The sequence below is a fragment of the Diabrotica undecimpunctata genome, chromosome 4 (assembly GCF_040954645.1).
Source record: "Diabrotica undecimpunctata isolate CICGRU chromosome 4, icDiaUnde3, whole genome shotgun sequence".
NCBI classification, from domain to species: domain Eukaryota; kingdom Metazoa; phylum Arthropoda; class Insecta; order Coleoptera; family Chrysomelidae; genus Diabrotica; species Diabrotica undecimpunctata.
In genome coordinates, this window is record NC_092806.1 from 102,885,068 (window position 1) to 102,907,160 (window position 22,093).

The following is a 22,093-nucleotide window of genomic DNA, read 5'->3' on the forward strand; positions in this document are numbered from 1 at the left end:
CACACCTAAAATTTTCAAATTTCTGTTATTTTGGTTTTCTTAAACACTTAAACACTAAGACAATTTTTTTAAACCGAAACATATTCATTACTCTTGCAATAAATGCAACTAATGTCTGAATTTTCGCATGTGGTTATATTTATTAGCTCCATAACGAATACATAAAAGTTGGGAGCTTATACACTTTTTAAAATGTGGCTATATCCAAATCAGCAAAAGCTGATCCGCATCTAACTTCTGAACTTTTGCTCCCCATAATCCGAGAGGTGTGGAAAACAAACCACATTCCAGCGGGCTGGAAAAAAGGTAACATTATCAAGCTTCCAAAAAAAGGCAACCTCACACTGTGCAAAAATTGGAGAGGAATAACCTTACTTACTGTCATAAATAAAATTTTCACGACCATCATACTGAAGAAAATAACAAACAAGGTTGAGTTTCGAGCTAATCAAGCAGGCTTTAGACCAGAATCCTTCTGCATAGACCACATTAATACCGTGAGGGTAATAATGGAACAATCGGTTGAGTGGAACACACCCCTATACTTATGATTTTTGTTGATTTTGAATGTGCCTTTGATAGCTTGTCTCACGCTACTGTATGGAAAATTTTAGAGCTAAGGAACATCCACAAAAAATAATTTCTATTATAAAGTCATTATATATTGATGCGAAATGCAGCGTGATACACTATGGGATCAACAGTGACGAATTCGACGTACTAACTGGAGTTAGACAGGGATGCGTGCTTTCTCCGTTTCTTTTTAACATAGCTATAGACTATGTTCTCTCCAAACTAGACTCCGACACAAGAGGGATACAATGGACGTTAACCACACGCCTAGTGATCTAGAATACGCGGACGATATTCGCCTATTAGGTCAAAGGTTCCAAGATCTGGATTACCAATTGAAAACACTTTCCACTGAAGCCAATAAAATGGGTTTGAAAATCAATATTAGTAAAACCAAGTCCATGAGAATAAATGCAAGGAACAACACGCTATTTACTATCGACAATATGCAGATTGAAAATGTGGAAAACTTTACGTATCTTGGAAGTGTCATACGAGAAAACGGAGGTACAGAAGACGATATTCGTATGAGGATACGAAAAGCCCAACAAGCTTTCAGCACGCTCAACCCTGTTTGGAGATCTGGCGAGTATACTACAAGGACAAAGATCCAAATATTCCGATCAAATGTCATGTCTGTTCTAGTCTACGGATGTGAAAACTGGAAAGTGACAAACACCGTCACAGACAAACTGCAGGTCTCTGTTAACAAATGTTTACGAAGAATTGTTCGTATATTCTGGCTTAACACCATCAGAAACGAAGATCTGCTACACCTGACCGAACAAAAGAGGGTACAAAATGAAATTAAGTCCAGAAAGTGGGGTTGGATCGGTCACACACTCCGAAAAAATAGTTCCAGTATCGCAAAGACTGCCCTAGAGTGGAATCGCCAAGGGAAAAGAAAAAGAGATCGCCCAGTACAAACTTGGAGAAGATCCACACCTATAACACTGAGTAACTCTACCTACAAACAAACAGTTTGTTTTGCAACATACTTAATTGTTTCATTTTTTTTACCAATCTATGCATTCGTTTAATACCTATTTAAAATACGTGATGGAGATTTAATATTTTCCTGTAAATATACAGTATTAAATTGAGTATCAATTTATTCCGAATTAATCCTTTGCTCTATAATAAATGTCCGGGAATAAAGGCTTTTAAATTTTTTTCCTTTGATTAACTTTTGGTTATAAAGACTATTTGCATCATGCATAGAAGCTACTGCCACTTTACTTCTGTTCGTACCAATTCCCTTTGCTTAAACGATATCAGAAATTCCTAGTTTCTTGTACAAAATATGACATATTGTAATTATATATAAAGGACTAAGTGGTGTTATTTATCCTCTGTATATAAAGAAAAGTATTTTTAAGATTATACTTATTTAAATTTATGTTAAATCCTCTATTGGGTACCACGTTTTCTCCAGGCTCCAGTATTTCAGATGATCTAACAATATTGTTAGAGGCACGAGTCCATGTCATCCGCCGGAGAGGAAAGTAACAAATGTGTATGCACTCTTCGAGTTTGTTAAGCAATAACTATTGCTTTATATTAACGAATTAAACTTGTAAAGTGCGGAGTGATTAAAAATGTGTATCCACAATTTGACAGTTATTTGTCGATAATCGCTTTAATTATGTTGATACCGCAAATTATTCTGCATGTATCATATCAAAAGGAAATGAATTAATTCATCAAGCCCAGAACAGAGAGAAATTTGCCATATTGATCGCCAACCTCAACAGAGAAGGCACTTAGGAGGGAGGTATCAGGTTTGTGTAATAAAATTTAAAGTAGGTATTCGAATTCTATACCTTCACTGTATTCCCGCTAATCACCTCATGGTAGATGCGGTAAATTTTACAGTAAAAAAAATACAGAACAATCAATCCCTATCATAAAAATGAGTCAAATTCCAGAAAAAGGTTTTAGAATATGTATTTCGTTTTACCATACTTACCATAATAAACACTAGTATTCCCGATACAAAGCACAGAAAACCAGAACAAAGAAAACCATAGACCATTACACATTTTATTTTATGTATTAAAGCAAGGTATCTGAAACAGTTTGGAAATAACCTTAAAGATTTTGACTTAAATAACAAATGTAATTAATTTACTCTTAGATATAAATATAGTATTTTTCATATAAAAATGCGTGCACGTCACAAAATATATAAAGTGACGTCACTTATATTTAAAATTTCCAGAACGTCAACCTTAGAGTTCAAATTTTCCTAACACAGCTAATAATACGAAACCCATAAGGAACTACTCGATGTTTCATAGGCGCCAACATGGTATAATAATCAGAAAAATTTATTCATCATTATATTGGGAATTTTAGAAATATATTGATTAAATAACCAAAAACATTTGTTATTATTAATAATATAAATTTTATGAAATAACTCTTTAAGTCTAATATTCCACAAAATAATAATTTTAAATAATAAATATATTAGACAATTGTACGCAACTCAAAAAGGGAATACTTCAAATTTTTTGACAGTTCAGCGTGTGGTAAAATTGTTTAAAGTTGCCGCTTTTTTAGAGTAAGAATTTTGTTTATTTTTTGATTTCTTACACAATTTGACCATAATATATTAGATATTAATAAATTGTATTTATAAATACATATTAAATTTAGATTAATAGCTTTAAAAACTAATTATTGTGGTGTATTGTGATTATACTATGTCAAAACAACTAAATAGTATGTAGAAAGCTGATAAGCTTTCATACAAGATAGATTATTTTGAACAAGAAATAATGTCGGGACGTTTTTACTATTAATGCTCTGAAAGAGGTAAGTTTAAAATTTAGAATATGTAATTTTGTATTAAAATGTTTTCTTATGTATTTTAATGTGTTGCAGAATCTTAAAACTAAGTGTATTTACTGTTAGTATAGTAGTTTGACAAATAGTTGACATTTTAAAAATTCCTCATTTATTAACTATTCTGATGTTTTGGCAAATAATATATATATATATATATATATATATATATATATATATATATATATATATATATATATATATATATATATATATATATATATATATATATATATATTCCACTTATGGAATAAAATTTATCGTGTCCTTATTTTAGAAAATAATAAAAAACGTTGAGATACCTTAACTTTTAAATTTAAATGTGTGCTTTTTAAACATACATTTTAATGTACAGGGTGATCCACGCAAGTCTGGCATAGTTCATAATCTATATTTTAAATAAAATACCCTGTATATTTTTATGTTTTTAAAAGCTCCTTAACAACCCGATCTCAACGAACTATATCATGTAGGGTCTATTATGAATAATACAAGGTGAAATTTTAAAATTAAGTATAATTTTCAAGACAATCATTATTCATAGAATACCCTAGGTAATTGATTGGATTACATTAAAATAAATGCTCAAAATGTTCTCCACCTTGTTGTTGGCAATAACACAGTCTCCTATAAAATTCGTCCCGCACTTTGTTTAAAGTTTGACGTAAAATATTCCGTATTTCTGTTTTTATCCTTTCTTTGAAGTCTTCGATGCTAGTTGGTTGTGTTGCATATACTTTGTTCTTGAGATAACCCCACAGAAAAAAATCCAAAGGCGTAAGATCTGGCGACCTAGCTGGCCACTCAATAGTACCCCTTCGTCAAATCCATTTATTGAAGAAAATTTCATTCAAGTAATTTCTTACCATTAAAGCATAATGGGGTGTTGCACCGTCCTGCTGGAACCAGACAGTTTAATGCGGTGGGGTCAGATCTATTGGATTGGGATATAAGTTAGCCAACTGAGGAAGAATATCGTCTCTTAGCATGCTTAAATATTTTTCCGCTATCAAATTAACATCTACAAATATAGGACCAATAATATGATCTCCTATAATACCTGCCCAAACATTCAACTTTTGGGGAGTGTGTGTCTCACGCCGAGAGGATTCTCCGCTAACCAATATCGACAGTTTTGTGGATTTACGTCTCCGTTCAATGTAAATGTTGATTCATCAGAAAAAAGAATTGTGCCAAGAGCTATTTCATTTGTGTTAATTTTATTTATCATTTTTTCGCAGAAATCTGGACCCTCTTCTGTTAGATCCTGCACAAAGTTTGACATGTCCAAGTTCTCTGAATTGCCATAAATTTTAGACACAGTACCTTGTGCAATATTAGACAACTGAGCATACCTCTGATTAAAAAGTTTGCTACTTCTACAATTCTCCCTGTAACCGATCATCATTAAAATGTCAATTCGGTGGGTCTCAGTTAAATATTCAATTTTTATTTCTGCAAGAAATTAGCTTTTAATTAGGAATTTATTATTTTCAAAATGTAAAATGTCAACAAACCAACAACTGATTGATAACAATACGCATTATTTACCGATTTAGTTTAATTAGCAGACTATCTAGACAGTTTTTACCTATTCATGACAAAAACTGTTAACCCTGTTACTAAACAGAAATTTTCCCCAATATACTGACACTTATAGTAGAAGTGTATTGTCTGTATTTAGCTAATTAAAAATAATACCATAACACGTGATAAATTATTAATTTCAAAATTCCACCTTATATTATAGACGCTACATGATATAGTATGTGGAAATCAGGTTGTTAAGAATCTTTTAAAAACATAAAAATAAACAGGGTGTTTCATTAAAAATAAGGATTATGGACTATGCCAGACTTGCGTGGATCACCCTGTACATTTAAATTTATGTTTAAAAAGCGTACATTTAAATTTAAAAGTTAACGTGTCCCAGAGTTTTTTATTATTTTCTATAATAAGGACACAAACAATTTTATTTCATAAGTGGATTCCACACTGTACATATATATGTTAATATTGAAATGATATTAACATAGGAGAAAAAAAGATGGTGTTTAAAGAAAATATTTTATAAGTTACACACTAGATAATGTTATACATAAAAAGTATTTGGTTATTTTAATAAGTTATATACTATAAAAATTATTTATATGAGGGTATTCTTAAGAAATTAGCATATAATAAGTGTAAAAAGTTTTTTTTTTAATAATTATAATATTGTAAATATATTTAAGTGAGCCACGCGCATAGGCAACCAAATATACTCTGAAAATGACATTTAAGTGATGGTTGCGAATATAAAGTGGGGTTATTTGTTAATTTAAAATGTTTAGTTTACATATAATTACGGATTTGAAATAGTGTAATTTAATAATTTAGGTTGTTTAAATTACATATAACTTTATATTCAGATCTGAAAAGCCTAAATGTCAATAAACTTCTCGATAGAATAGTAAAGAATTCTCTAGAATACAGAATTTAACCTTTGTTTACGGTAGAACCTTCGCGAATATGGTTATGTCTGTGGATCAAAAATATACTTTTTCGAGAACATTCATATATAGAACAATTCGAATATGATTTCTTGCCAGATGGTTCTGGAACATTGAAAAGGTATAAATACTCGGTGATTTGGATTCAAAATGTCCAGGTTAGTCAGTGAGTAAGCGGTCAGACAGTTAGTATGAAGTCAGTATAAAGCAGTCAGTCAGTCAGTAAGGGGGTCAGGACAGTTACTATGAAGTCAGTATAAGGTCAGACAGTTAGTTATAGAAAAGACAGACACAGTTAGTTACAGTTAGTGAAGTCAGTTGTTCAGTAAGTTCAAGATTAGTCAGTCAGAATTAGGAAGAAAGTATAAAGTATGCAATAATCAGTGATTTCGTATTAAAATTTGATAGTATTGGAAAGTATAATAAAGAGAATATTATTGAAGATTAAAAATTAGGTTATGTATAAATGGTGATTGGATAATGGAAGAAAATATTAATTCAAAATTAAAATTATATATTATATTTGGTAAGTGGATATTGGTATATTAAAAAGAAGAATAAATATAAATGCTATTAAGAAGAAAAATATTTTAAATTGTTGGAAGCTGATTATTGGAAAAAGGAATTTCACAAAAACAAGGATAACCGAGGCTAAGAACGAAGACATTGAGTGGTATTTAAAATCTATATAGTGGAGGACAGTTCATTTAGGCATTCAGTGATAGAAAGGTACAAAATTTTGTTAATATAATTTAGTTAGTGTCATAACAGTCATAACAGTAGTGTTTAAAATTTACATCGTCCATATAATTTAATTAGTTTCATGAGAATTTCAATTTAAAGATAGTTTATTTTAAATTTACATTGGCTATGTTAAATAGATATGTGTGTTTCATAATAGATATAATAAAGATAATTTCAAAAAGTGCTTACAAACTAATTCTTTGAGAACCGCGATAAAAACCCTATATATATATATATATATATATATATATATATATATATATATATATATATATATATATATATATATATATATATATAGATATATATATATATATATATATATATGTATTATTAAAAAACACTCATTGCTCATTAAAACATCATTCACAAATAATACATCATCACAATATATATATATATATATATATATATATATATATATATATATATATATATTTATTTATTTAAAAAATACTATAGTTACATATTCGTTGAGTGTACTCCATGTTTAACTATTAAATAGCTCTTTACAGGATGTTTAAAACCTTGTCAGTGGTAGGTATTTCTTTACGTAAATAAAAATACTGAACTTTAACCCTACACTGCTCAATGTATCATATATGAGACATACCAAGAATTTACATGTATAACACAGTGAAATAATATTAAGTTCAAATAGCACTATGTAACATATTCAATATATACCACTCTATTATATATACACATTTTGTAACCTGGCAATGTCGTCTAATATTTTATAAATCGCGCGAATTAGTCAGTTATCACTTAAACGTCGTGTTGACGATAACGCTGAGTTTAAAATTTTTTTATAGGTGGTTATTAATGAAAATTGAATGTGCAAAATTGCGTTTTCTGCTTATTACACATCCACAAGTCATCCAGTATTAGTTTTATTTAGCATCTACTATTATTTTTAAAGGTATGGTAAAAAATTTGTTTGTATCATTTATGATACATAATGTAATTTGGGTATCATTTTAGAGGTCTAACTGGTATATGAAGAGGCCTTTATTAGATAAAGAATTGCAAGTTATAGTCGACAATTGGGAGGATAGTGAAGATGATTGTGATGTAAGTGATATTAAAGACTTGAATAATGATGCAGATTTAGAAAATATAGACGTATCTAATATTCTAGTGGTATTTGAAGATGATCTGAGTGGGGCAGAAATGGAAGATACAGCAGAAAATTAGCGAGGACGACCATCTACAAGTTCTATTGAACAGGATATACAATTGAAGAAAAAGAAAGGGCCAACAAGCTATATTCCTCCAAAAGATATTCGAACAGATGCTGTAGGATATTGGCCAATCTACACTAGCAATCGAACCCGATGCAAAAAGCCAAATTGTAAAAAATTAACCTATGTTAAATGTGACAAATGTGGTTTGCACTTATGTTTTAATAAGGATTTAAACTGTTTCTTTGAATTTCATCAATAAAAATATTATATTATAAAGGTACTTGAGTATTTTATTTCATATATATAATTTTGCCCAAATGCACTTTGTATCATATTTGATACATTACCGAAAATGTCCTGAAATTAAAAAAAAAATAACTTTAAATTTTTTTAAGTATTTTTTTCGGGCTTCTTTATAAAATAGCTATACATATAATTTTTTCCAACCTAAAATTAAAAATTGAGCATTGTAGGGTTAAGACGCTCGTTAAGAATAAACTTAAAATTGCACCTTTTATTCCAACCAAGTATTGAACATCTTTTTCGATGTATATTAGAAAAGGAACTAAATAAGAAAAAAATATAGATATAAAACCAAAATGCTACAACCCCAAAATGATAATAAAAAAAATGCTTATGAAGTATTAGGAACAGAGAACAACGACAAAAAACATCACGAATCACCATGGATGACAGAAAACGTAAAAGAAATGATACAAGAAAAAAAAAACAAAATATGTAAGAAATGACTAACAAATAAAACATCTAGCAATAAAGTAACATATCAAAGGAAAAAGGGAGAAGTACACAATCAAATAAAAAAGCAAAAAACAATTTCTGGGAACAGAAATGTGTACAAGTTGAAAATTTAATTGGTGGTTCTCAGACTACGGAAGCATGGAGAACCATTAGTAATCTAAAGAAAAAACCCATAACTCCTTAAGCAACTTAATTTATATAGAAAAGTGGGAAAATCACTAGGAAAATTTACTCCAAGAGTTCAGATTGGAATATATGGGAGAGGGATACAGTATGGAGAGACAAACAAATAGTAACATTATTACTGCTATCAACGAGGTTCGTACTGCGTTAATTTAAATGAAAAACGGGTGATCTCTAGGACCTAGCAATATATCTGTAGAGTTACTTAAAGCAGGAGGTCCACTAATAATAGAACGAATAACTTTTCTATTAAATAAATGCTGCCAATAAAGTAAAGTACCATATGAATGGAAAACCACTCAACAAGTGTCCATCTTTAAAAATGGTCATCGAAAAGATCCTTACTGCTACAGAAAATTACGTATCCTACCTACTTTCAGGAGATTCACTGGCAAGTTAATAAATGGAAAAATACAAGATGATGTAGGACATCTAATTAGCGAAGACCAAAGTGGATTTACGCCAGGTAGATCTTGCACTGATAACTTGTTTATACTCCAACATTTAATAGAAAAAAGAATAGCTAGGTACCGAAATATATCTAGCCTTCATAGATCTAGAAAAGGCGTATGATACAGTTCCAAGACTTAAATTGTGGCAAGCTTTACAACAACTCGGCATTTATCCATACCTTTTAGGAATAATCACAGAAGTATATAGGGATAACACTCCTTACCTAAAAATCGGAAATAGACTATCAGAGCCAATAAAAGTATGAAAAGTATGTATATATATATAACTAAAATATAAAAAACTACTGCCAGGGAATATGAATCCCCATAGGAAATGACGTACTGTTCTCTATGAACTTTGCGGATGACCAAGTCGTCCTAGCTCAATATTCTTATGATCTAGAATTTATGATAAAGAGTCTATACAGAGAATATGTAAACTGGGGGTTACAAGTCAGCACGAAGAAAATAGGAATATTTAGTTATCAATTCAGGTGCAAGGTTTGAAGTGTTGATAGACGAGGACGTGGAAATCAAACAATTGGAAAAATTTAAATATTTTGGTGTACTTATTGATATGAACGGCTTGGGAGAAACCAAAATTAAACACCGAATTAATCAGGGACGTAAAATTGTAGGATGACTGAACTCCTTATGGTGGGATCGCAATATTTCCAAAAGAAATAGAAAAAGAATAGGGCAAACCATGGTTGAATCAGTTCTTTGTTATGGCTCTGAAGTATGGACAATTAATACAGACCTGAAGAGAAGATTGTTGGCAGTTGAAATGGCTTATTTGAAAAAAGTGCTAGAACATCAAAGCTGGAACGGAAGACCAACGAATCTATAAGAAATAACATGAATGCTACAGAAACAGTCATTAACAGAACAGAAAGAATAGGTTAAAAATGGTTTAGACACCTATTTAGAATGCCTGACGAACGTTGGCTCCAAAAACTTCACAGATGGAAGCCCCCTGGAAGAAGAAATAGAGGTAGACTTCGAAGCCTATAGAATAAAGAAATTAGAAGAGCGATGGAATCAAAAGGTTTGAAAGAGGAGCATGCCTTGGATCGGGAGGATTGGCGGAGGAGAACGGGATACGGCGATAGCTTTCTCCAAAATGTATTGTATTTACAAGTTGGATCCTGTAATATATATATATATATATATATATATATATATATATATATATATATTTATATATATATATATATATATATATATATATATATATATATATAATATAAACATATATATAATATAAACATATATATATATATATATATATATATATATTTTTTTTTTTAGTGGATTTTCTTGGGCTTAGGTTCATAAAAAAATTTGATTTGGTACTAAGGCATTTTCATATATTTATTCGACGTTTCGGCAGGAAATCCATGCCTTTTTCAAGAAGTAATATTTTTTTAGTCAATATTACTTCTTGAAAAAGGCATGGATTTCCTGCCGAAACGTCGAATAAATATATGAAAATGCCTTAGTACCAAATCAAATTTTTTTATGAACCTAAGCCCAAGAAAATCCACTAAAAAAATATATATTAAGGTTCAAGAACTAAACTCAAACTATATATATATATATATATATATATATATATATATATATATATATATATATATATATATATATATATATATATATATATATATATATATATATATTATATATATATATATATATATAATATATAATTCGAAAAAAATGAGTGCACTTAAAATATTGAGCCCAAAATTTTGCGCCTACGCTCTTGGAGTATTTTTATTAATTAGTTATAAACTAAGCCTCGAAGACAATTAGATAATGTCCAAATGGAACAGATTGTAAGGAGGATCAACGAAGTGGTAACGCAACTTAACGTGGCTCAACGTTTGGGGTTTACAAAAATAGTTACATAATGGCCAGACGGAATCCAACATATACTACTTTTATGCATCAACAGAACATTGCGTTAAGCTACTGGAAGAATAATTTCAAACCAAAACGATAAAAAAGAGGTAGCTTATGATCAGTTTACAAGAAAGAAGATGTTTATATCATCTAGTACTAACCAGAGAATAGTGCGGATTGAGAAGGCTATGGGCTAAAAAACACCGCAACTAAACAATCAACGAATGAAAAAGCTGTTTATTTACAGATGTGTCTAGATTTTTAATAAACAATTAGGATGGTCGTGTTTTGGTTTGAAGGGATCGAGGAGAGAGGTAAAATGAACATTATAGGGTGCCTACAACTGCTTTTGTGGTAGGATCTATTCACTTTTGAGGTATTTTGTTTCCATTACTGCAAAGAGTTAGAGGTCCTGACAAGTGCTACGATGATGGCTCAGAGATATAGAGACATGGTTGTAGAACCAATTATTGTACCAATTGCGGGTAAAATCGGAGAAAATTTTACCTTTATTACCGACAGTGTCCGTCCCCACCGTGCAATAATAATGAACGAAAAATTACAGCATCACGGTATTGACATAATGGAGTGAATGGAGTGGTCTGCCCGGTTACCAGATGTGAACTGCGTAGAATATGTCTGGCCCTTTATAACACGACAACTAAATGTGTTAGACAATCCTGTGAATAAGCTTTAAGAGTTAAGTGAAGCTGTGTAGGACATATAAATAACTTGGATAAAAATTTTTTATCCAAAATATCAAATTTTTTTTATTTAATTTTTATATGTCAATTATCTCGTTATTTTGGATTTTGTAGAACACAATTTTATTTTACTTTTTTTCAATAAATTGTTATTTTTGTTAAAATATTTTTTTTCTTTTGATTACGTATATTTAAATATATATAGTATATATATACTATTTATATAATATATATATATATATATATATATATATATATATATATATATATATATATGTATATATATATATATATATATATATATATATATATATATATATATATATATATATATATATATATATATATATATTCTAACTATAATTAACAAAAAAATAATAATACGCCAACAGACAACAGAAAATCTTTAAAATAATAATTTCGATCCTTATTAATTTTTGAGCAGTGTATATAAAAATAAAATTTTATGTGTATTTAATAATTATAATATTACCTAAAATACTTACTGTCTGATTTCTAAGTATCTTGTAATAACTTTCCTAAGAGTATACTTTACTGCAGAACAATATGCAGGATTTTCTTGATTGATCATTATGTTATTCCAATTATTAAGATCTTCAACCCAAACGGTTATTAATATAACTTGAAATTTTGCGTGTTTTAAAAAATAGAAGGAACCATTAATTAACTGTGATATTGCCAAAATACATGCTAGGAGATAAATAAAGACTGCGATATCTGCTAAATATAAAATTTCTTTACTGAAAATTTTTTTAAGGGCATTTAAATCTATAGTATCACATTCAAATATGAATCCATATTGAAAGCCAACAACCGCACATAATTGTGAAATTATAGTATTCAATATTAAAATAAACACAAAAGTTTTGCTTTCTTTGATTATTTCATCTCTTGTTTGTTTTTTGAAGCTTGCAATCGAAAAGCAGTATTTGTATCCAGCCGTTATAAATTGAGATGGATCTTGCGTTAAATATATCATATTGACAGTACACAACTGTAACAAAAAATATTTTAAATATACATCTTTATATAAATAAAACTTTATATGTTATATATGTATATATATATATATATATATATATATATATATATATATATATATATATATAGCATTCCCACTCGACACTAAGGAGTAATCAGATTGAGACCTCAGTGCCGTTTGACCATTCTTGTATTTCTACAGAACAAGATACTAGTACGTCATGAGTGAGGGAAGTAGGCAGATTGAGTCCCCGAACTCGAACGAAACCATATCCCTCTTGATAATAACTCAAGAATGGGTGCTGAAACGTCAAATTATAAATTCTCAACGCGATTCTTCCCGCTGAAATACGTGATGACATCCCCGGTATATCCGGAGAAATAAAAAATTCTTTTGGATAATTTACGACTTCGTCTTTATTAACAATGCTGTCTATTGATTTAAAAAATATCAGATCATTTGGTAACAACTGTTAAATCTGAAAGTTTATTTCGTTAACATCAACATTTTTCGTAGTGAAAATTGCGCGCTCAATGAGCCAATTATGATTCAAATAATTATTCCAGAACCAGAACGGAAAAACAATCATCAAGAGAAAACACTGGATGGCAGACAGAACGCTGCAACTTCTCGACGAGCAAAGGAGAATCAAATCTTCCATTAATCAAAACGACAGCAACAAAAACGAATTATCGAGGTTAAATAGAGAAATTAAGATAGCATGTAAGGATGGTAAAAATAAACATATAAATGAAGAATGCGAAGAACTAGAGAGACATGCAAACCAGTATGAATCCCATGTTATATATAACAAAGTCCGATATCTATCCAGCGAATTTGAAGCAATCACACAAACATAAATGGATCCAAACCAACATATCAGAAATGACGAGAAAGGGATTGCGGAGGTATGGAGAAAATACTGTTAAAGTCTATATGCAGATAATCACGAAAATGCAAGTCACGACGAGTTTACTGCAGAGAGAGAACCAAACATTCTAAAGTTAGAGGTAGAAAAAGCAATCAAAAAGTTGAAAAATAGAAAATTTACTGGCGTAGACCAGATCACCGCAGAAGTTTTAAAAGAGACTGAAGATGTTGGAGTAAATGTTATAAACATGATCTGTAAAAAGATTTAGAAAACCGGAGAGTGGGCCAACGACTGGACAACATCCACTTTCATCCTTATATTCAAAAAAGAAACTCCGCTAGATTGCAACAACTACAGAACGGTAACCCTAATATCCCATACAAGCAAGGTTCTACTTCATGTAATACATGAAAGACTAAAATCTTTTTTATTGCCTCAGATATCAGAAGAACAAGCGGGATTTGTCCCAGGATATCCTTAACGCCAGACAGCTATAATCCTATGCTTATGTGCTTTGTGGATTATACAAAGGCCTTCGATAAAGTTAAATGGCAGCAGTTATGGTCCATACTAGCGGAAATGGGAACACCCCACCACTTAATTCAACTAATTAGAAGTCTATATGAAAATAATAAGTGCACAGTAAAAATAAACAATACCCATTTCGATCATTTCAGAACAGAGGCAGGTGTCAGGCAGGGATGCGTAATTTTGCCAACTCTGTTTAATATCTACAGGGAACACATTATACGAAAAGTACTAGACGGATGGAAGGGTGGAATATCAGAAGGAGGTCAAAAAATCGGTAACTTGAAATATGCTGATGACACTTTAATAACCGCGGCAAATCAAGAAGAAATGGAAGACATAATGAGATGTCTGGAGGAAAAAAGCAAAACATATGGACTAAAGCTAAATAGGGATAAGACAGAGATAATGATAGTAGACAGAGCTCGGAATAATATTCAACACATTAAAGAAATTGGGGGCTTTAAAGTAGTAAATAGTTTCATATACCTGGGATCCCTAATAACTAGACTTCGGCAAATATGCATATTGCATATTTTGCATATTGTGCATATTTTATGCAAATATTTCATATTTTGGTATATTTGTATAAAAGTTTGCATAAAGTACATAAAAGTTCAGATTTTTATACTGTATTTGAAAATTTTTAAACATACCAATTTATTTCAATTCTTGTATAAAATTTTGTAGTCATTTTAATCAAGAAATGATCTAAGTACGTAATCTCTACAGGTACAAAACATTTACAATTTCAAAGAAGATCAATTTAAGTAGCCCTCAACATTCTTAGAAAGTCTCGGTCACTGAGGCATTCAGTTATTGGATAATCGCTAAGGGTTCGCTCATTTGCATTTTATGATCTAATCCCCAAATCTATCTACAATTTATTGTATCTTAATAGCAGGTAAACGGCTAATAGTTTTGTTCCTAATTTAGGGATTTTCCAAAATCTCCCAGTTTATTGAATTAGGTACCTAAACATTTCTAATTTGATGCTCAGATTTGTAAATCATTTTTGTTTTGATATTCAAAGCGTAAACACTCGTTGTGCGAAACAAAAAGGAAGATTATGATTTTATAATGCCTAAAACAACCAGTGCTTCAACTTGGATTAAACCTTATAAAGAGCTGTCTATGGATATGGGAAAAATCTACTGTTCAGTCTGTGGCAAAATTGTAAGTATCTAATATTTTCTATTAAATATCTACTATTTCATACATACAGGGTGTTTCCAAATGACACTTACAACGTTTGACTGTAGATACTTCTCGAAAAATTGAACAAAACGATATAGTTAATGAGGGGTCAAACTTATTTACTTTTCGAGATACAGGGTGTTAAAATTAAAAAAAATTAAATTCTTTTAGTTAATAACAACAATAACTTTAAAACCAATAAACGTATTTACTTGAAATTTAGTACTCGTAGGTTGTTTTTAAATGAAAAATAGCTTCCTTTAGTGAGAAAAAATTGTCCATGGTACAATACAATGGTGTGTATTTAGAAAAATTTTTCACCTTTACTTTTTTTATGAAGTCAGCTATTCTAAAACACAATTATTTTTATTGTAATTGAATTAACAAAAAAAAAAAACTTTTGTTGAATTTTAAAATAAGTTATATGATGTACTAATGGTTAGTAACAAAAACTAATTTGTGGATTAATACTGCATTTAAAACACTTAGCGAGTGTTTTTTTTCCAAACCGGTTATTTGATTAACCAAAAACACCTTGTATATTTTTATATTTTAAAGGTTGGGTTAAAATAAAGGTTTTTATTTTTATTTATAGATAGCATGTGAGAAGAAATTTCAGATAGACCAACATGCGAGAACTGCTTCACACATTGCAAAAAAAGGAAAAATAGGAGGAAAACATCAAACTTCAATGGCTAAATGTTTCCAATCTACTTCAAAAAAATTAGATGAGCACGAAACTTTTAATGAAGACTTGTGTCGCGCATTAGTGTCTGCAAACATACCGCTTTCAAAATTAGCAAATGTAAATTTTAGTTCGTTTCTAAAAAAATATTGCAAACTTAATGTTCCAAGTGATCGGTCTCTAAGAAGAAATAATGTGAACGGGCTATACTCGTCGGTGTTAATTAATATTAAGGAAGAACTTGCAGATAATTATTTTTACATATCTGTAGACGAAACCACTGATTCCTCAGGAAAGTATATTGCTCATTTATTGATTGGTGTTCTTAAAGAAGATACCTTACCAAAATCTCATCTTATTTCATGCCAGCAACTTGAGAAAACAAATGCTTTAACAATTTCGCGTTTTATACAAGAAACATTAGCAACTTTTTTTCTTCCGACAACTATTCGTTCTAATAAATTACTGCGTATTTTATCGGATGCTGCTCCTTATATGGTGAAAGCAGGACAAAATTTAAAAATATTTTTCCCAGATTTAATACATGTTACTTGTGTAGCGCATGGATTAAACAGAGTTGCAGAGAAAATACGAAAAAAGTTTCCTCTTGTAAATACCATGATATCTAGTGTCAAAAAAGTATTTCTTAAATCTCTTATAAGAATTCAACTTTATAAAGAAATGCTACCTAACATTCCTCTTCCACCACAACCTATTTTAACGCGATGGGGAACATGGTTAGAAGCAGCTAATTTTTATGCAGATCATTTTGTTAAAATAAAGAACATAATTGATACGTTAACAGATGAAAGTTCCCAATCTCTTTTGGATTTTAAACAAACTTTTCAGAGTAACTTGCTTCAACAAGAACTTTCATTTATAAAATCAAATTTTAGTTTTGTTCAAAAAACAATTACTTAGTTAGAATTACCAAAACTGTCATTGTTCGAAAGTACAGCATTAATAAAATAATTTGCGTCATGTTGTCGGAACGTTAGAGGTAATATTGGGAAAGATATTTTAAAAAAATTTGAAGCTACTATGGAAAAAAATAAAGGTTACCATATTCTTTCTGAAGTAGTCAGTGTTCTAGCTGGAAATAATTCGGAAACAATTAATTTAGAACCAAATGTTTTGGTTAGTTTGAAAAATGCTCCCGTTACATCAGTTGATGTTGAACGAAGTTTTTCCATATATAAATATATGTACTCAGACAGAAGCCACAAGTTTTTGTTAGAAAATTTTAAACACCACTTGGTCATTTATTGTTACCATAATTCTAAATAAGTTTATTCATACTTAAAAATGATGTAGTTACTTAAAATAAATGTAAATCTTAATGAATAGTAGGAAATATTTAGTTATGTACACTTTTTTTTTAAATAAAATTGTTACTATTTTACGATTTTTTTATTTATTTGTATGCATATTTTGTAAAATATTTGCATATTTTCGGGTAAACACGTGCATATTTATACGCATATTTTCTACATTTTTATTTGCATAGTTGCCGAAGTCTACTAATAACAAATGACGGAGGGTGTGACAGAGAGATACGTAGAAGGTTGACTATTGTTAGACAGCTATGATGAAACTGGTAACAATTTGGAAAAATTCTAGCATAACAATATACAAAAAACTAAGGCTGGTAAGGGCACTCATTTATCCCTCAGCCACATATGCATCCGAAACGTGGACCTTAAAAAAAGCGGATAAAAATAAATTAGATGCTTTTGAAATGTGGATATATCGTCGCATGTTAAGAATATCCTGGATTGATCATCGCACTAAAGTATCGATATTAGAACAACTTAAAGTAAAAGATAGATTGCTTAAACAAAAACAACAGAGCTATTTGCAGTATTTTGGACACAAGGCTAGAAGAACAGGTACTATGGAAAAACTGATAGTCGAGGGTAAAGTTGAAGGAAAGAGACCTAGGGGAAGATCTCCAAGCCGTTGGGTAGATAAAACAAAAATATTATTTAACCAAGGGTTACATAAAGCCAAGCTACTATTCCAGGACAGGAAATGATGGAGGGAAATCGTGAAAAAACTCTAAAGGCCTGATGGTGTCACCACATTCCGAAAGAGATTAGGACTGATAAGGAGAAATTATTCAGTATTGCTGGGAAGACACAATTAATTCATGTTTGGTTTTACCAAAAGTGCAGAAATTATCTAGAAGTTTGATGCATTGTGTATTTGAATACAGTTTTATTTTACCGTATTCGTTATTTAGCAAATGTTTGGAAAATATTGGCACCGATAGATCATTTTGTACTTGTACTCTAATCTTAGTGGTCAATTAAACTGTTTGGACATTTCGCCATAAAAACGATTGTATTAGACATGCATTAACCCCAGAACACTATCGGACGTAATAAAAAGCTTAATACTCTTAAAGCGTAAAATTTACGTATATTGAATTAACAAATCTAAGAACAGTGGTAAATTAATAAAATATTTGATGCAAACAGAAACACACAAAAAAACTCTTATTAAACACGTTAAGCGCTTTGTGTATAAAATATATATACAGTAGTCGGGTCCAGGGCGCCGTGTGTATAGATTTTATTCACGAGGCATAGCTGTATTGTAGGCCGTGTGTATGCGATTTCTGCACAGTTAACGTAGGTATCTTATGGGATATATGTATTGGTGCGGCGCTACATTACATCATATCAAATTGGCAGAGAAATTGGTTTTGTCAATAATTGTTTTTTACAGTTTTGTTGGGACGTTTTTATTACAGTAAAAAATTATTAATTTTAAAGTAAAGTATCTATGTTTGTACTGATAATTTGTTTATTGTGTACAAATTACAAATTAGGTAAAAGTAGAAAACAAATTCAAATGTAGAATGTTTCAAAATAAAACAAATTTACACATTCTAAAAACAAAAAAAAAAGATTTTAAAAAACATTTCAGTAGATACTGACATCAAATAGAAACTCGTAAATAAAAAAATATTAGATATATCAATTACTTTGGTTTACACACATGAGAATTGAAAAGCAGTCTATACAAATAGGTGGTTTGTCCGGACATGCTGGACAGATATATCGTCGGTATACTGCGAAAATCAGGTAAATGTCAAAATACCGAAATCGAGAAAAAACGTTTTTAAAGTTTAGTTTTTTATTGTGAATTAAGCAGTCAGCCTGTTTTTGATATTAGGTATTCTAGTGAAAGATGCATATATCTGAAATGATATTCTATCATTAGTTTGAAAAAGTTGAGGCACCTATCTGAGTAATCCTAAATTTAAGTTGGAAATGCTATCACTTACCTGGTTTTACCTGTAAATCTAAATAAATCAGTTACTCTTCAAATAACATATTTAACACAAATATAATAAACCGAGTATAATACTTTCCAGTTTTGTGATCGAGATATGAGGCTTTTACTAGGTAATAACAATGTTTTAAGGAATGAGTCGATATTTATGACATTTAACTGGTTTTCCCTGAAAATTTTATTAACAGCTGTTTGCAGTTATAGTTATTATTTATATGAATGATAGGCAGTTTTATAGAAAAAACAAATTTATTTCGAATATAATAATAACAATATTATATATTTTAATAATAACAATATTATTACGAGGCTTCCTCGTCCGATTCGTCACTGAAAGCAGGCTCTGGCAATATGTCTGTTACATCATTTCCCGTTTTAAAATTACGATACCACCCGTGGTATTCCTCCGTTATCACTCCCTTATCACATAGCTGTACCAAATCTCTCTTTTTTGCTATGCTAATTGGCAAATGTTCATCATAAAGTTCATCAAGATTGCTTGTTTGTATTAGTTGATAACTTGACGTGCTTTTTTCTTGTTGACTGCCGTGCAGTATCAGTAAGGAAATAATTGAAGCTTATTGACATGTCATAATTAAAATAGGTTCTGGTTGTCTCTCCTTTCACGAATCTCATTCTTTTTATCTTCAACCACATTATTTTTTCGCCGTTTTGGTCTTTCGTTCGGTTTTTAATTAAAGTGCGTAACAAATTTTTTGAATCATAAAAGTCGTAATATATAAATTCTTTACATTTGTATGGTTCTATACATACTTTTTTATCATAAACCTTGATATTTTTAGTTCCTCTTGCATTTTGAAAAACAGACAAGTAATCTGGCATCCCATAGATAGATATGTGTTTTTTAGCGGTTTCGATACTATGCATAGAGTCAACTTCCATATAGGAATGTATATATAATAACGGATTTATTACGGCTGTCGCCGCTTCTCCGCCCCCAATTTCTTTTTTTTTCTGTCATATGCAGTTGCCTCTTCTAAGTCTCTTGCCGCCATTGCTTCATCAATATCGTTGCGCCAACTTCTCCGTGGTCGTCCTCTCTTTCTTCTTTCAGGAGGGATCCATTCCAGTACTCTCCTAGGCCATCTGTACTCTGGCATTCTTTTAACATGTCCGAACCAGATTAATTGTTTTCTTTCTATGTCATCATTGATATTTCTCTCCATTTTCATTTCGTTTCTTATTTGTTCGTTTCTAACTCTCTCCAGTTTCGATCTACCGCAGCTTCGTCTCAGATAATCCATTTCTGTCGTCATAAGTTTGTTTTTATTAGCTTTGGTGACGTCCCATACTTCCGAACCGTAAAGTGTAATACTTTGAACTATACTACCGTAAATGTGTTTTTTGGTTTCTCGTCGAATTGTTTTTTGCCAGAGAAGAGAGTTTAAGGCACGGGTCGCTGCTCTGCCCTTGTTTATTCTTTCCCTGATTTCATCTGCGCTATTTCCCTTCTTGTTGAAAATGACCCCCAAATATTTGCAGGATTGCACGCCTTTGATTTTGTCGTCTTCCAAGACTAGGTCACATATTTCATCTGTTCCCACTGAGAGATATTCACATTTTGTCATATTCATGTTTAGACCTGCCACCTCATATTCTTCTTGCAGTTTTCTTACCATATAGCTAAGATCGTAGCTGTCTTCGGCAATTACTACCTGGTCATCCGCAAAGAAAAGTGTATATAGCTTGTTTTCTTCCACCGTTATTCCCATGTTTCTACATTTTTTTACCCATTTCACTAAGGATCTGTCCAAATAGATTTTAAATAAGGTGGGTGACAGACAGCAGCCTTGTCGTAGTCCTTTTGTTGTTTGAAAAGGAGAGGTGATTTATTGTCCCATTTTAATTCTCGCAAAGTTTTGTTCGTAATATTTTTGAGTGGCGTTAATAAGAATTGGGTTTATTTTCAAGTTACCCATTTCTATCCATAGTTGGGAGATCGGTACACTGTCATATGCTTTTTCCAAATCTATTAAAGCTATATGAGTTTCTCTATTTCTCTGCACTCGTTTTTCCATTGCAATTTTTAATGTGAAGATATTATCCATAGTGGAGCGTCCGGCCCTAAATCCCGCTTGTTCTTCGGGTTGTTTGTCTTTGATATCATTTTCTATTAGGTTTCGTAGTACTTTTGAGTATAGTCGGCCTATAGTAGCAATCACTGCGATCCCTCTATAGTTTTTAGGATCCATCTTTGTGCCTTTCTTGTGTTTTGGAGAGATATACGATTGTCTCCATTCTTCTGGAACTTCTTCTCCGTTTAAGCATCTTTCGAATAATTTTCAGATCATCTCAAACAGTTTTGATGATCCATATCTAATCAACTCTGGATGTATTCCGCCTGGGCCTGGAGATTTTTTTAATTTCATTCCCTTAACTGCTTCATTCACTTGTTCTATTGATATTTCGATTCTTCCTTCTACTTCCACTTGTTCATTTGTCTGTTTAAACCTTTCTCTTCTCTCTGTTAATAAGTTCTCAAAATGCTCTACCCATGTGTTCTCTGGTATTCTATTTGTTATGACTTGGTTTTTTGTCGTTGTTCTCATCGTTTTTATAGTTCTCCAGGCTTCAGAGCTCTTTGTCCCTCCTATATGGTTGTCTAGGTAATGGCATTTTTGTTCCCGTGTACTATT

The 22,093-nt window shown here is 30.8% G+C and overlaps 1 protein-coding gene across 1 annotated transcript in view; it reads right to left on the reverse strand.

The window, feature by feature from the left end:
- LOC140438861 (uncharacterized) overlaps window positions 1-12,444 on the reverse strand; it is a 33,710-nt gene extending 21,266 nt beyond the window's left edge. Inside the window, exon 1 of the mRNA XM_072528504.1 lies at window positions 12,359-12,444. Within this exon, the coding sequence (XP_072384605.1) occupies window positions 12,359-12,444 (86 nt within the window). The remainder of the gene's footprint in view (window positions 1-12,358) is intronic.
- Window positions 12,445-22,093: the final 9,649 nt, after the last annotated feature.